The 15,934-nt window shown below is 44.5% G+C and overlaps 2 protein-coding genes across 2 annotated transcripts in view; both read right to left on the bottom strand.

Annotated features, from left to right (window-relative positions):
- Positions 1–3,251, bottom strand: part of limk1a (LIM domain kinase 1a) — a 42,525-nt gene extending 39,274 nt beyond the window's left edge. Inside the window, exon 1 of the mRNA XM_018732546.2 lies at positions 3,012–3,251. Within this exon, the coding sequence (XP_018588062.1) occupies positions 3,012–3,069 (58 nt within the window). The 5' untranslated portion in view covers positions 3,070–3,251. The remainder of the gene's footprint in view (positions 1–3,011) is intronic.
- A 553-nt stretch (positions 3,252–3,804) lies between these two features.
- elna (elastin a) overlaps positions 3,805–15,934 on the bottom strand; it is a 52,313-nt gene continuing 40,183 nt past the window's right edge. The window contains exons 38-47 of the mRNA XM_029255874.1: positions 14,764–14,817; positions 13,672–13,710; positions 12,120–12,188; positions 11,860–11,925; positions 10,968–11,021; positions 10,425–10,457; positions 9,823–9,861; positions 7,530–7,568; positions 6,315–6,368; positions 3,805–5,561 (exon numbers count right to left, since the gene is read on the bottom strand). Of these exons, the coding sequence (XP_029111707.1) occupies positions 5,518–5,561; positions 6,315–6,368; positions 7,530–7,568; positions 9,823–9,861; positions 10,425–10,457; positions 10,968–11,021; positions 11,860–11,925; positions 12,120–12,188; positions 13,672–13,710; positions 14,764–14,817 (491 nt within the window). The 3' untranslated portion in view covers positions 3,805–5,517. The remainder of the gene's footprint in view (positions 5,562–6,314; positions 6,369–7,529; positions 7,569–9,822; positions 9,862–10,424; positions 10,458–10,967; positions 11,022–11,859; positions 11,926–12,119; positions 12,189–13,671; positions 13,711–14,763; positions 14,818–15,934) is intronic.

The raw sequence follows: 15,934 nt of genomic DNA on the forward strand, positions 1-15,934 counted from the left end.
GTTGTTCCATGCAGAGGGATTCTTGATTTCCATCTGGTCCTGTGCATTATGCATGTTTAAGGCATATTTACATTTCTATATCCCCATTAACCCGTCTCAAAGAGATTTAGTAGACAGCAGAGTCCGGTTCACGTCGCTGGAAGGCAGGTCTGCCCCACGCAGAATTACAGCGGAGAGTTAGTGTTGATGATACACTACAGCTAATAGTATAAAGCTCTGAGCTGATGCCTTCTGATCCAAAGGCTGCAGGTTCAAATCTCACCTACTGCTGTAGTACCCTTGAGTGAGGCACTTAGCCTAAATTACTCTAGTAAAAGTATCCAGGTTTATTAATTAGGTAAAAAATTTTCAGAAGCTTAACACTGTAAGTCACTGCAGAGAAAAGCATCAGCTAGATGAGTAAAGGTAAAATTTATTCCTGGCACAATAATTCTGTATAAACTTTACTTGCAGCATCTATACAAAAGAATTCCAGGTCCAATTGAGAGGTATGTGAAGGAATGTGGAACCGCTGAAATTAATGAGCATCTATCAAACATTATCTGCAAAGTTGTGTGAAGAGTAATGACCACAGCATTGCCAGAGGGTACTGCATGTCCAACAACGTTCTGTAGCCCATGAGCGAAGTGTGGACATTCACAGGTTTCAAATGCGAAGGACCACCTTAAGTTGAAGAAGACTGATCTTGATAACTTAAAATAACTTATTACCTGGAGGGCCAAAAATGCCCCTTTCCCACCACTGGGAAAATTATTCTTATTTCAGATAAGTCCAAATAGGTTCTACTGGGGGAAAAAATGGGCTTTTACTTAAGCTCCTGAACTAGTGAACTTCAAGCTCCGCATTAGCTTTTCACCGTAATTATCTGCAGCGCTCTGTGGCTGGACTCTGTAGTTTGTTTTTCCTCGAGAAAATACTTCAGCGAAAATCACCCACTTCCCTGTCCATTATGCTCCCAGGATAAAAGGGGTCGTGATGAGGATTCCCAGCCGGAGGTACCGAAAAAAGAACCTCAGTAAAGGAACAGCCTTTAGCTTGTTTATCGAAAAAGGCAAACCAAAAATACACGACTATAAATATCTAACGGAGATGCTGAGCACTATTCTGGGATGTGCCTAGGGTACCCTGGGTAGGTGACATGTGTGTGAACGGAGCCCTGGGAATCCTCAGCGTTAGACAGACTCCAGTTCAGCACTTCCTCCAGCTCCGATTCCAGCACTAAAAGCTCGGAAAGACACCTAGACGGGTTCGGACGAGAAGCAAAGCTGATCAGGCGGTTTGCTGTTCATCCAGGAAAAAAAAAAAAAAAGAACCTGGCGGACTCAGACGGACCAGGGTTGCAGCTGAATTATGGGAAGTCTTTCAGGTGCGCGCTTGTGAGCAGGATCCCCGCCAAGACCAGCACTTCTTCAAAGAAGAACAAAAGAACAATCGATTAAAGTGGAGAAGGAAAGTCTTACGCAGAGGAAAACTGGTCGACTTTGCAATCCTCTAAGGCTGTACCACAAACAGCAACAGCGGATGTGTGTGTGTGTGTGTGTGTGTGTGTGTAAGGGAGACTGTATAATTTCCTGAATGACCTGCGTCCTCTAATGTGCAGTATCATCTAGCCGGCGTGTCTCCATTCGCTCACGCTGACGCACACAGACGGACCGAGTCGGCAGCTCGTCCGCACCGTCCTCTCGGCCCAGATGGACCGTCCGTTCGTGACGGCTGGCAAAGGAAGGACCAGCAGCAGAGCACTTCCGTACACCGCGCTGAAGTGACACGCAGGCAGTCCCACGCAGAACAGTACATTAATATGTGTTCGTGAACCATGAATCATGATCGATATACAAAGCCATGCTAACATAGACTCTATGTTATCTCTGAGAGTGTCTTTAAATAGCCCCGCAAAGTCTTAGCAGGTGCGAGTCCTTCCATCCGAAAACACTGCATCATGACATGATATATTATGTGTGTTTATATAGCGTAGTAAACCCCAAACCCAGGTGGTGCAATAAGCCGGGGGAAGAGAGCGCAGCTGCTCATTCTTGGCTCCAGTGCCAGGACACAAGTGCTGAGCTCATCATCAGTCCGTCAGTCAGTCCCCCCGTTTCCAATCAGCTAAGTGCATGTGGTACAGAGGGGCTGCTGTGCGGGCTCTGTGTGGCGGCACGACTACCGCGGTGGACCGGGGGGGCCGCACCGCTCGTACACCGACTGAGCACCGCAGACAGCGAGCTGCTCACGAACACTCCGATGGAGGCTCGCGAGCCGCGCGTGGCGGCCCGCGCAAAGTTTCTGTCCGCGAGGCAGGCGGGAGGGAGTCAGGGACGTTCGCACTGAATTACCTCAGACTAGCGACTGACCTCTCTGGCGCTTGGCAAGAGCACTCCAGTACTGTAATGGAGACTATTCGAGTGGTGTGAGCACATCCCTTGCCCCCCTTCCACACAAACAAACTGTACATTTTCGTACACTTCTTGGTTTCGGAGCGGCGGCGCACTCGAAACTGTCAGAAAAAGGGCCCACGTCGTCACGTGGCGCGGTATTTTCATTCGGTGGGTCTCGAGGCGGCCCATCACGACACTCACTGCTGTCCCGTGTCGAAGCGGCGCAGGAAGCTCCACCTGGGCCGCTGCAGTCTGCAGCACAACGAGCGCGCGGACCCCGTCACTCACTCACTCACTCACTCACGCCAACCAATGATTTGCCAGATTTTCTCATGTATTCACTCGTCTGCATCGGCCATTCACTAAACCTCTCTTTTCTGAAACGAAACCGGTCCCCGCAAAGCGTCCTGCAGTGCCTGGGCGTGAAATCATGATGAATCGCGTCTCCAGGAGCGACCGCGCGCGCATCCCCTCCCGCGAAGGCTGCCTGAGGATGCTCGAGCTGCGCGACGACGGTCTAGCGCTCCACACAGCACACTCACACACACGCGCGCCGCAGGGTGGGGGTGAGGGGGCGCGAACGACACGCGGCTGCGGAACATCGCGCGCATCCTCGCAAGCAACACACTCACTCACCTTCCTCCTCTCCCATGCGTTCGTCCTTCCACGTACAGCAGAGCAGCATCAACCTCATTCACCCTCCGTGCGGCGGAAGCGCAGATGTCCGAGTCCCCGACCGCAGCCTAACGTCACAGCTGGCCTGCGTGCTCGCGGGACACAGCGCGGAGAGACAGCGCGAGCCGCTGATGCGCGCTCGCGAAGGACGGCCCGAGCGGAATGAAGCTGACAGGGCGGCTGGAGAGCAGTTGGACGACAGAAAGCGAACCCTGGAAAACCGAGCTCTGTGTCCTACGTAGGAGGGAGGAGCGCGACGCTCGAGGAGGACCGAATCGAATGAGAGTGAACAAAGTGAACAGCGAGGCGTCTGCTGCCGGTGACAGAGTGCCGTGTTCCGGTCACTTGTCGAAAGGTGACGAAAAATAGCGATGCAGCAAATAAAACGAGTGCTATTTAATACCAATAATAAAGCGCTGAGCTTTATCAACACCTAAAAGCTTTACCTATTGGCATACTGGAGGTGAGGGGGACGGGGAACGTGTCCCACCCTTGCCGTGTGTCCAAGCAGGCATTAATAATGCCATTATCATGTGTCCCCCTCTGTCTGTGTGTGTAGCTCCACGGCGATTGCTACTCTCATGGTGTTTTTGGCCCCCCGACACCTATTTTCGCCGTCGACTTAACCTCCAAAAAAGTATGGAAAACGTACACCCCAGACACACACACAAAGCACGCTGGAATTCAGAGTCTAGTGACAACACAACGCTCGTTCAGTTAAAATATTAAAGTTTATTATTTATTTAATGAAGCAGGTAAAATGGTTGGATGTCCAGAACTGTTAAAAATGTACGTGGTTGGAAAAACTGCAGAGATGCCCTCAAACGTGAAGGGAAGCCCGCAACGGACAAAAGCGAGCGCCGGCGAGGGCCCCGGAGCCGCGCATCCCGTCAAGCACCGAGTAAGAGAAGAGAAGGAGAAGGCCGACACTCGCCGGAGCTCGCTTTTGCTGGAGCCAAGCGAGACGCCACAGTTCGTACTGGGCCGTCATATCGCTTATGGCGCCTCCTGGTACACACTTCATCATTGTCAACAATTCGAACGGAACAGAGAAGATACACTAACCCAATATCCGCATCATAAACAAAACAGACAACTTTTTTAAAATCAAACAATTTTCACAGTGACTAAAAAGCACAAGCAAAGCGAGAAAAGAAGGAAAAAAAAAAAAACATGGTATATCATACTTTCCATGTTTATAAAGAAATGAAGAATGCAAAGGTCAAGTTAAAAACGGTGCAAAAACATGACATTGTTGATGTATGAGTCAACAGTTTGCGTTAATTAGTAATTGAAACAAGAAACTACAACCTTAAGTGATTTGACACAAACAATCATGGAGTAACGGAAGCACCGAATCCCTTGTTTTAGGCAAAGGAATTTAAGGTAACTCAACGTGTTACGCAAACACCCATTGTATACATGCCAACCCATGTTTTACTCTCTCCAAACTCAGCTTTTTATTTGTCTAATTTCAGTCGTACAGTCCAAGTCCTGTCAGAAAATCAATGCACTACATTTTAAACATTTTAAAATTATTTCAGTCAATGGCCATACTGTATTTGTGACAAGAGCTTATTTCAATGATGGCCACCGCTGCGATTAACATCAGCTCTCCAGTCAGGTGAGGACACACGAGTGGGGGATTCAGTCCCTTAGGCTCTGTGCTGGCAAGGCTGGCTGTTGTGTGGAAAAGAGATCAATGTGCCACCAACAGCATTGTGTTCCAGCTGTTTTCTCCAGGTGGAAAACCGGGAGGAACACCCCATCAAGACTATGCACGTAGGCACGGTGTAAAAGAAGCACCTTACATTTTTTGGCATTTAGACAGGCCTTGAGAAGTTCAAGCCTTTTGATGGGTGGAACATGACTTTTCTTCCACACTCCTGATCAAAAGTGCAGTGCAACATACAGGGAGAGACTTTTCTTTTTCAGTACTGTAGACTATATTTTTTAAACACAACAACAGTCCTTTGTGTTCTGTGAAAAACTTCACCTGATGTCAAGGGTCACGTTGAAGGTCTGATAAAAACGTGTCATCAGTTACAGGGCAATAATGCCACAATACAAAACAAGACAGGCACTTCAAATAGTGTCTTATAAAAGTGATGAACATAGCCATCTAACAAAATCACTGGGGCAGTCACCTGTCAAATGCTTGTTGCAAATTAGAGAGCACTACAAGAATGATGAATAGTACTGTGCCTGTATAAAAATAAACATGTAGTGTACTGCACACATTTCATCTATGTTCGGTCATTCTTTAAAATTGTCTTCAAGATTTCTAACTACCTGACATTCTTCTGGCTTTTGTGGGCTTATTAAAAACACTCTTCATCCAATGCGCACAAAAAAGTTAAACGTTTGTACATGAAAAAGGGGTTTTTTTGGTATATGAAAATGTACATTCTATATCATGCAGTAGCACCATGGATTCTTGAGGTCACTTCATATCTCAAGTGGTCTCTCACTTTCTCCTGCCACAGTATTTGCCTTGGCATCCAGCAATGCCTGAAAGACAAGCAGACATCTCACGTCAGAGAGAGGGGTCTGGACACTGCTTTGAGATGCCCAGTCATACCTCACAGCTCACTGTTACCCATTTTAAAGAAGACAGAGAAGCACAGGGTGAAACCAAGCATACAAATTCTTTCAAGTACCTCTCTAAACAACAGCACTGAAGTGACTTCCAGTCTTCTGAAGAGCCTTCTTAATGATTTTATATGAACACATGTTTAGTTAAAAGCAGACGAATTGTTTTATATGCCAGGTACTCCCTCTTTGTCTTCTGCTGTGCCTTCTCTTTAAACTGAATTCCAATACCACATAATTTATTATGAATAAATATTTAGAGTTTAACAGTTTGTCCTTCTGTTTTTGACAAAGAGAGGAAAATCTTTGTGAGAAAACCTGAGCAATGTAAGCTGTCCAGGGAGGAATAAAAACCAGCTGCTTCATGCTTTCTGTCTGCCTTGGTTTGGCAGAGGTGTCCTCCAGACTTTCCTTTCAGTTACACAAAAGGGCAAACCAAACTCCAGAGCTCCCCACATAATGGATTACATGGGAAAGTGTGATTGGACCTCACATGAACCTTTTCATACAGATCAGAAGCCAAAAAAATGATAGGTGTACTTTAAAAGAGGATTTCAACTTGTATCATCAGAATTAGAATAACACTCTTTGCAGATTTCAACACAGAATTTATCTGCAGCAAAGCTTTTGTATGATACCATCGATATGATACCAACATCTGTGGCATCTCACCTCCGTAGCCTCTTCCCAGAAATCCCTGCAGGGCACCATACTTGGCTGCTTTGGCTGAGTGGGGAAATTAAAGAAGAAAGAAAGAGCTTATTTCAACTTGAACAGAAGAGTACAGGATCCGGCCACCCTCAGAGTAATATATGACTACAGACTACAGACCTCTAAAAAAAAAAAGAAAATGGTTCCTGTGATATATTCTTCCCAGTAATGGGTGGGATCGATTCCATTTTGTTAATGAATACCATGCTCCATTACACACACAAACAAACCAGCTGCAGTTTAGGATGCAGACAAGCAGACTGTGGAATTTACCCAGCTTTATACAGTGTAAAGCAGCCTCAGATTTGTGTAACTTGTATTTTAGGTGCAGTTCCCACTGCACACAACCATCCGTAAAATGCAAACTATTTTTTCTTATTATTTCAGATAGTTTTTCACTAGAGGAGTTCCAGTTAAGTGTCTTCAAGGACACCCTAATAGGACCCCTATTGTGAGTTGAACTGGCAACATTCAGGTTACAAGTCATTGTCCTTCACTACCTGCTGGCCCTGCAAGAATAACAGTGAATTTTTACTTCATAATAAATAGAACGCTGGCTCTCTATGGCACACCGGATCACTGAAAGCAAATGTTGTTAAAAAACCGTGCATGTTAATCATTTTCATGTGAATTTCTGGTGCCTTGTCATCATCCCCTTGCTTGCATTTCCAGGCAGTGACAGTGTGTGTAAATCCCATTAATTCCCGTACATCAGATCATGTTTTGACACTAAGCTTAGCCATTCATGCTGTGGAGTAAATTGGCCCAGCAGCAACCCATCAAAATCGTGCCGTTCTTATAATCTCCAAGGGGAAGGTGGCTGCGTGGGGGAGCTGGGACGATCGGTGATGCCGTTAACCGCATATCCAGCCACAATTCAGCCATAATAATGTACGCTCTGAATTTAGGCAAATCTACCAAGTCCTGTGTTTCCTACATAATCTTATTTGGAAAGTCACATTTTTCAAATGCATGCTGTAATATTTGTTCCAACCACACAATTGTGGTAAAATATTTTGAATAGGTTCAAGCAGACAAAGAAAATATGGTTTAACATTGTCAGAAAATTAAAGCGGTGAAAGTGCCGGACGGAAGGTCAGATCTACTGATGCTTTATGATCGACACACGAGGACTGGTGTGTTGTGTGCTGAGTGCGTTTCACTGCGGTTCCAAACCTTGTTGAGCAGCCAGTCCGACTCCTCCAGCAGGGTATCCTAGAAAAGAGGACATCGTCTATTATTTAACAAATGGAAAAGTGGTTTTTTGACATGAGGTAAGAAGGACATTCAGTGGATGATCTAAAGCACTAAAACTCAGGTAATGACTACTAACGATGTGTAACCAAATAATTCAATAATTCAGATAGCACCTGTAGAATAACTAGCACTGTAAATTACGTAAATACTTATGGTAATATGAAGAAAGTGCCGTTATACTGTAGATGAACAGTTCCTTTTCGTAAGCGGAAATTGATTCTAAGCTTAGTCAACTCTGAAGAAATACACACATCCACACGCATCCAAACATACAGAGGAGTGGTGCGGAAAAAATAGCCCATGCCTTCCATATGACACAGTAGCGAAAATGAAAAGTAGAATAGAAAATTTAACCAAGTTATCTCCAGATTTTAAAAAGAGACATGACAATAATCCACAGCTTCTGGAACATCTACATTTACCACAGGTGACATAGTGGATAGCGCTGCTGCCTCACAGTGCCAGGAGAGTGCAAATGGACATGGGTTCAATCCCTGCTCAGTCTGTGCGGAGTTTGCATATTCCCCAGGTTTACATGGGTTTACTTCCACAGATGCAGATGAACTCTAAATTTCCCTTAATGAGTGTTACATAGTTCTGCAGGATGAATTACTTTACCGTGTTTACTGCAATGTATCTGACCTCCGTCAAAGGTGTCACCTAAATATTACACAGTAATCAACGCATGTTGTTTTGGAGCAAAGTGTCGGCTAAATGAATAAATGTAAACATATTAAAAAGCCCCCATACTTGACTCAAGAAATGTTAGATTTATATTAAATAAATTCACAGATATTGAAAATTATTCTAATTTCTGCATGTCAATGTCAATACGGCTGTACGCTTTTATTCAGCTTACAAATACTATTTATGTTTTACAGATACATACGATACATACACATAAATCCTGTGCAATCAGAGAAGTCGTGTTTGCAATTAAAACAAACCATATGAGAATCCTACTCGTTAAAATGAATGTGTTAAGTTTTATAATTTAGAAAAAAAAAACACTATTCTCATGTTGTCCCAAATGATTTATGGAAAGTTTATTACATTTAGAATTTGGCTCTTATAAGTGTAGTGAAAACAACATAATATAACAATAACTGTATAATTACCTCATTAAGAATGCATTCTTAAAGAGAAGAGCTGAATATTATTCAGTATGGAAAGATGATTGTGTTTATCAGCAAGTAAGCTTATTTTAAAAGCTACAGAAGAGGCAAATACCTCGGAAAACTCAGCTTTGGCTAAAGGGGAAGATCATTATCCTGGAATCACAACAACGTATTGAGTCAGGTACTTCCCAACATAGGACAAACCACTAGCTCCTCATCTTAATTCGAGGTTCAGCCTTCAGTATATACTTAGACTACAGCCAGATTAGAGCTACTAGAGGAGATGGCTCAGATTGAGTAGGCGGATAATGGCTGCCCTGAATGTGGTACAAGAAAATCATCCATTCTTCTTCTGCATCCCTCAGACATGACACTGAGCTCCAGCTCTCTCCGAATGTTACATCGGAAGGTGATGGAGGTAGTTTCAGATCTGTCTTTCTGCGTTACCCATCTGTCCGCATTTCTGCACTAGGCGCCAATCTTAGATCCGAGGTCCGAGGCAGGGGCAAACAGGCACAGTTAAATAGTAGCACCACATTGACATTTCCTCTTCGCATAGCCTCCACTGTCAGCTCTCTTGTGCACCTCAAGACCAATGTGTGTGCTACTGTGCATTCACACTACATGAATCCTTAAAAGAGACCATTTCTCAAATGTCCTGCAAAGTCCTCAAGACTGACATGCAAACGAGCCTAGGTCCTCTTTTTGTTGGGTGACCTGGTTGTGAACTTGTGGATTTTAGTTTCCAGGAAAATGACACTGAGAGAACATCTCTTCAGTTCAGGGGACCGCTCCCCGCTCTTTGGGCTCGGTGATAAATGGACTCTTCATTTTCCTTTGTGCTGCAGCTCATTGATCCATTGTACCACTGACCCTGTACGAGGTCAACGCCTGGCTCCTTGACTTATTTTCTTTTGTAAGGGAGAAAAAGAAATGGCAGGAATTTCATTTGAATCCAAATATCACCGAAGAAGAGCAGCTCCTTCCAAATCACATCCTTGACAGCTAGCATCATTGTTGCCTGAGTTCAAACAGAGGTTTTACACTGTACGTTCAGGAACACAGTGGAAAGGAGAAACAACAGCGTGTCATACCTGGGAAGTGTTGTTGATAGCCGCCAAAGCCAGGGACTCCTGCACAAGAAACAATGACAAGACTCCAAACCTCATAATCTAAACTTCAAGCCTCAACAATCTACCACAAGATCAGCTAAATTAACTTCAATAAACTAAATTAACTTTCAGGTTGCAAAGTTATTAGAACCACTGAGACTGAAGGTGGAGCCATGCATGACAGAGTGTGAAGAAGGCACTGTTCCAGCCAGAACAAAGCTGGCTGAGGCATCCTCAGGCATCCTTCCATCAGCTTGAAACAGTCCTAGTGGCTGGTGGCTTGGCAACTGCTTTTGAATACCGAGAGCCACCATTAATCCACTTCAGAATAAGTCTGCATGGAAAGCAGACCATCACAGCGGAATCTTAGAGCTTCATACCAGGTCACGCACACTGGAGGTGGGGCGTGCTTCATGGCTACAAACTATGGTTGAATACAGCTGCTGATAATATTGGTTTATCATCACTATTGCCTTCCATCCAAAACGCCCGCAGATGGAAGGCGTCTGTGACGTATACGTGTCACTTGTGAAGAGGTGTTACTGTGAGGCTACATCTTTAGACCGTTGCTGTGGTTTCCTTACCTGGCTGATATCCAGTACCCAGAGCACCAAAGCCTTTGAGAGACAGGAAAACGTAAGTCCATGAGAGACACACACCAGTTCAAATCTCTCCCAGCCCCACCCCAGAAAAGGGGGATGGGTGGGCTCCTTCAGCCACATCCAACATGTGTTCTGAGGACCAGCACCCTTGAACACGCCGACTTTGATGCAACGGGTGCTGTGACTAACTGAGATCCTGACACTAATCTGCTGCTTCAAGGACTAACAGGTCCATTTATGTCCTGTTTATTTTAAGTATCGCCCACCGATTTACAGACGGTGCTGTGAAAGAATTATTGCTCAACAGAATTTAATTTTAATAGTATCAAAATATATAAAATTATCATTCTACTTCACTTTGGGGAAAAGCATCTGTTAAACGAATAAATATAAATGTGATTAACTAGAATTTAAATGACATTGTTATCCCAGGCAATTTAGAAAGCTAGATATACTACAGTGAAGTCCCTGCATTATCGTTCACGTTCCCATTATCATGTATTATTTTGCACAAACATACTCTACCTGGTTTGGGTGGTTTACCCGCTCCAATTCCCACACCTGCTGGATACGTCACACCTAAAAGGTGAAACATTGCAATCAGTGCCTGCAAGCTAAGACTTTGCGTTTTCAGGGTGACTCTCATCCTCATGATGCCAGTGTGGCACATGACCAGAGCATCCCCAGTGGGCAGCGCACAGACAGGGCACAACGGTTCTGGTAATTTTCTCTCCACCCACAAAGATTGCCCTAGGGGTAGAGTTCATCCTGATCCCAGGCAGATTACCCTTTTGGCACAGCTTCTGACAACGACACGGAAGACGGCCCCATCTTTTCGAACAGGAACCCACGACCGATGGCATTTCCTGCCAACGGTCACTTTGGACCTGTGGGATTTTGACTTTGCGCATAAGTGATGCGATGTCAGAACCGTCACGGCACCCATAATTGCAGAGCCCCTTCTTTTTTCAGATTCGCACTTACTCACATGTAGGGAAGTAATGTACAAAGTCAGAACAAGTCCTATTGCATTCAGTTACAATTTGCAGGTAATGCTGTAGATTCTCAGAAGGTTGAAGTGAAAATGCAACACGCTTTTATTTTTTAAAATGAATCATATTTACATCACAACCTTGACCTGTTTAACAACTATCCATTAACATAAATTTTGAGGGTTTTCTCAAAGGTTGTGGTCCAGACCCATTAAGTCCTGCTGTACAGCGTTATCTCAGACTGCCAGCTTTCCCCTAAACCTCACATATACTCACTAACTTAAAAATGTAAGAACACACACACACACATCATATGCAGAAGGTCTGGTACTTCTCTAACTTTCCTTTCTGTGGAATGGAAGGTACCGTGCTAACCACAGGAGATGGGCAGACAGTGTGTGTGTAAAGCAGTGAGGATACTGTACCGGTGCCAGGCTGCAAACCCCCCACTCCAGGTACGAGGCCCTGCCCTCCAACTGCTCCTCCAACACCTGAGAATGATATGGGAGCACTCGGTGGAACTAGCAATACAAGCAACTACATGCACACAAGGACACACATGACAATGTACACCTCTTTAAAAGAAGATTAAAACTATAGAGGTATATAGCGAAGTGTAAAAGGGTCTAGTCGATTGATATGGTTTACTAGAGCAGGCAGGGCAGGTTCGGGTCCAGGTCAATACCTGGGGCTTTCAAAGGCTTGGCACCAGGGAGCACCCCCGCCCCAACTCCTGGTCCAGCATAATAAGGAACTGTGGGACAGAGAGCCATGGAGTCACATTTGGTTGGCTGTGAGCAGGAATGCAGGATTAATAAAGTGTCTTAAAAGTGCTTTTCGACATTCTGACCAACACTGTGTGCACTGTTAGCACACAATACAATGTACTCATATATGTAGACATATACATATACATACACATACACATATACAGAATGACAAAATAAAGGCCTAACAAAAGATGGTGAATTATTTTACGATTCAGCCAAGAGAAAACTGAATAATTTATCTTCTCAGCAGACCCTTGTGCCCAGAAAAACTTGAACAATAATAATTTATCCAAGCTGCTACAACACGTGCAAAAAGGCACATCAGGATCCGGGTGAATGTGACTTCTAACCTGAAGTCTACTATTTACATCTTGGCCCCTTTACTGGCTGTGCTACCAGCCACTTAGATGCAGTGCTGCTGGAAAGTATGTGAATCCTATAGGGATGGCCATTATCCATCCATCCATCCATCCATCCATCCATCCATCCATCCATCCATCCATCCATCCATCTTCTGTCCCGCTTGTCCTAAAAGGGTCACGGTGGCAGCAGGGAGAGCAGAGAGGACCAGCCGCTTCTGTCCCCCGCAACTTCCTCCAGCTCAATCTGGGGGATCCCCAGCCGTTCCCAGGCCAACTGTGAGATGTAATCCCTCCAGCGGGTCCTGGGCCGACTTCGGGGCCTCGTCCCAGTTGGCCGTGCCTGATACACCTCCAAAGGGAGGTGCCCAGGGGGCATCCTTATCAGATGCCCGAACCACCTCAACTGGCTCCTCTCAATGTGAAGGAGTAGCGGCTCAACTCTGAGCTCCTCCCGGATGTCTGAACTCCTCACCCTGTCACGGAGAGTGAGTCCCAGCACCCTGCAGAGAAAACTCATTTCGGCCGCTTGTATCCGCGATCTTATTCTTTCGGTCATCACCCAGAGTTGATGACCATAGGTGAGAGTAGGGACGTAGATCGACCGGTAAATGGAGAGCTTTGCCTTATGGCTCAGCTCCCCCTTGACCAATACCGTCCGGTACAGCCACCGCATTACTGCTGCCGCTGCTCCCAGTCTGTGGCCGATCTCAAAATAAAATATTAAAATAAACGTACAAAATCTAAACCTTAAAAGAAACGTATAAAATGAATAAATCATTGTGATTTACACAACTGATTCTACTTACCTAATTGGTTTCATGCCACCTGGGGCTCACTTAGTTTTGCACTTGCACTACTTCTGTTTTACTTCTACACACGTTTTCCTCTAAAGCAACGTATGGAATTGTTCATTACACACCTAGTACATCAGATGAGGAAGACCAATTTTGAGTGAATAACAACTGTGTGGTAAAAGTAAAACTAAGGAATTAAGGAACACATGAGGTTCACACACTTTCGAGCAGCACAGCATTTCCTATAGGACGGCTTTACTGTATTTGAAAGGGGCCGAAGCGGATGTGCAGAAGGTGAGCGTGACACTCACTTCCATATCCGTAGGGGTACGTTCCAACTCCGCCTGGTCCTGAGGATGCAAACGGGCTCTCACTTACTGGCACATGACACACATGTATGGCGAAGCACTTCTGTTAGCGACACCCCGGTATTTAAGGCACTCTCACATTTGGGTCTCACGTTAAGACGCGTGTGTGTTTGCGCGTGTGCGAAATCCCCGTAATAAACAGGCCCAGGCCTCAGGAACCCCTGCCTGTGGACAGATGGAGCTATTCAGGTGTGACAGTGAGGTCTGTTACCATGGCAGCCTGACATGGATGTTAGCTGAGTCATTTCAAAGAAACACAGATGCCAGGAACTGGAGGAAAGCCATTCCTTGTCCAACCCTCACAAGTTTATCACGGTCATTAAGGCTTTCAAATATTTTCGAGATATGAGAAGATGTAAAAAGGCTTCTCTGCCGCTTTTTTTGACTGATTGTGTGTGTCTGTCATATTCCTGTGTGGCTCACACTGATAACAGTACGTTGGGCCCAAAGGGAGATACTTCAGGGGGTTCAGACTGAGCTGGATCTCCTCACTAGACTGGATGCAGGGCAGCAGTCAGTAGAACTGCTTCTACCTCCACCATCCAGCTCTTATTTGCTATTCTAGAAAAATGTCTGCAGCAATATAAAGCCATGTACACAAGCACTTTAACCAAATCAGTACCAATATCCAAAACCTCCCCGTTCACACAGCGAGGAAAAAAAATTAAACGCAGATGAGACCCGGATTAAAAGTATATCCATAATGTGTGTCCAGTAAACATACAAATTAAAAGGACTTGCACAGATGAATAATAATTCAAGGCAAATGCTGTCCATGAAATACTGTATTGATAGTAGTGTCCAAAGAAAAAGCAGAAACTTTAAAATACCATATATCTGTGTGTGTGTGTGTGTGTGTGTGTGTGTGTGTGTGTGTGTATTAGCTCTTCATGTTATGGCAGTTCATCATTTTTAAACTTATATACAGGTATATAAATTTAGAATATATATATATATTTTTTATATATGAGTATATAAAACTAGACATGAAGATAATGAAATTATCCGTCTTCTTTCACAATTCTGGCACATCACCTGCTCCTACTTGTTTGGGAGGTTTCCCGCCCGCACCAACAGCGCCACCTACAGCTGAGGAGGGAAAACACCGTTTCTGAGCAACAGCAACAACTCGGAACACAAAAGTATTTGTCGCCCTCTCGTGGCTCAATGAAAGAACACACCTATTTTCACACAACGGGCTTATTATTGCGGAGGAGAGCAACTGTGGTCGTTACACGGTCACGTTGCTTCCACAACAGGTATTTCATTCAGTATCAGGGCGTTTAACAGATGTTTTGGGACACAGACGCACATTTGCTCTCTCTCACCCAAAATGTTTTTGTTCCTCATTTAGTGTCAGTCTGATTAAATGTACTGTAATTAACCTGTAAATTACCCCGGACACAATGACTAATAGTGTACAAAGGCAAAAAGACAAGGTAGAAATTTAGTAAAACATATTTGTTATATGTTATAAAATATGTTCTTTGTCTTAGCATTTCCATGCATAAAAATCTATTTAATTAGAGTTTTTTAAATTACCTTTAGTTGACATATTTGAATCCAGGAACAGATTTTTTTTTTTCCTGAAAAATATTTGTAATATGACCCCTTCACAACAGGAATTTGCCTGATATGTTGACATCATGAAATTAACCCCAATACGTGAGGAACGAGTGCATGGTTATTCGTGAAGCCCTTTTTTTCGGGTCGAAATGGTTCATTTTGTAAGTCACCTTTTCTGATTAATTCACATACTCCACAGTGGCAAAGCTGTGGCAAGTGAGGAAAGACCGAAATGAGAACAAAATGTTACCGTTACCATCGCTACATTTATCTCGTTTCTATTCCGAATACATTTAATATGACGAACCCAATTCAATAAAGATGCAGAGAGGGGGAATTATTCAATTGTGTCTGGAGCTGGGACACTGGGACTCGTCTCATGCTCGGTCACCGGCGTTCGGTAACCAAGTCAAGCTGCACAAACCTCAAGTGTAACCGGAACAAGAGCCAAAGGACTCTGTCACCATTTGTATGCAATCCATTCACAGGACACTCATAAAATAAGGCCAACTCATAATCCTAACCCTAGCCCTAACTCATAAAATGTTTCTCTTAAAGGTTTTAGAAGAGGGACAAAAACTCAGAGCAAGAACAAACTACGGCCCATGGCAGACACAGGAGGAGAAGCGTGTTCAGCTGT

The sequence above is a fragment of the Scleropages formosus genome, chromosome 10 (assembly GCF_900964775.1).
Source record: "Scleropages formosus chromosome 10, fSclFor1.1, whole genome shotgun sequence".
Taxonomy (NCBI): domain Eukaryota; kingdom Metazoa; phylum Chordata; class Actinopteri; order Osteoglossiformes; family Osteoglossidae; genus Scleropages; species Scleropages formosus.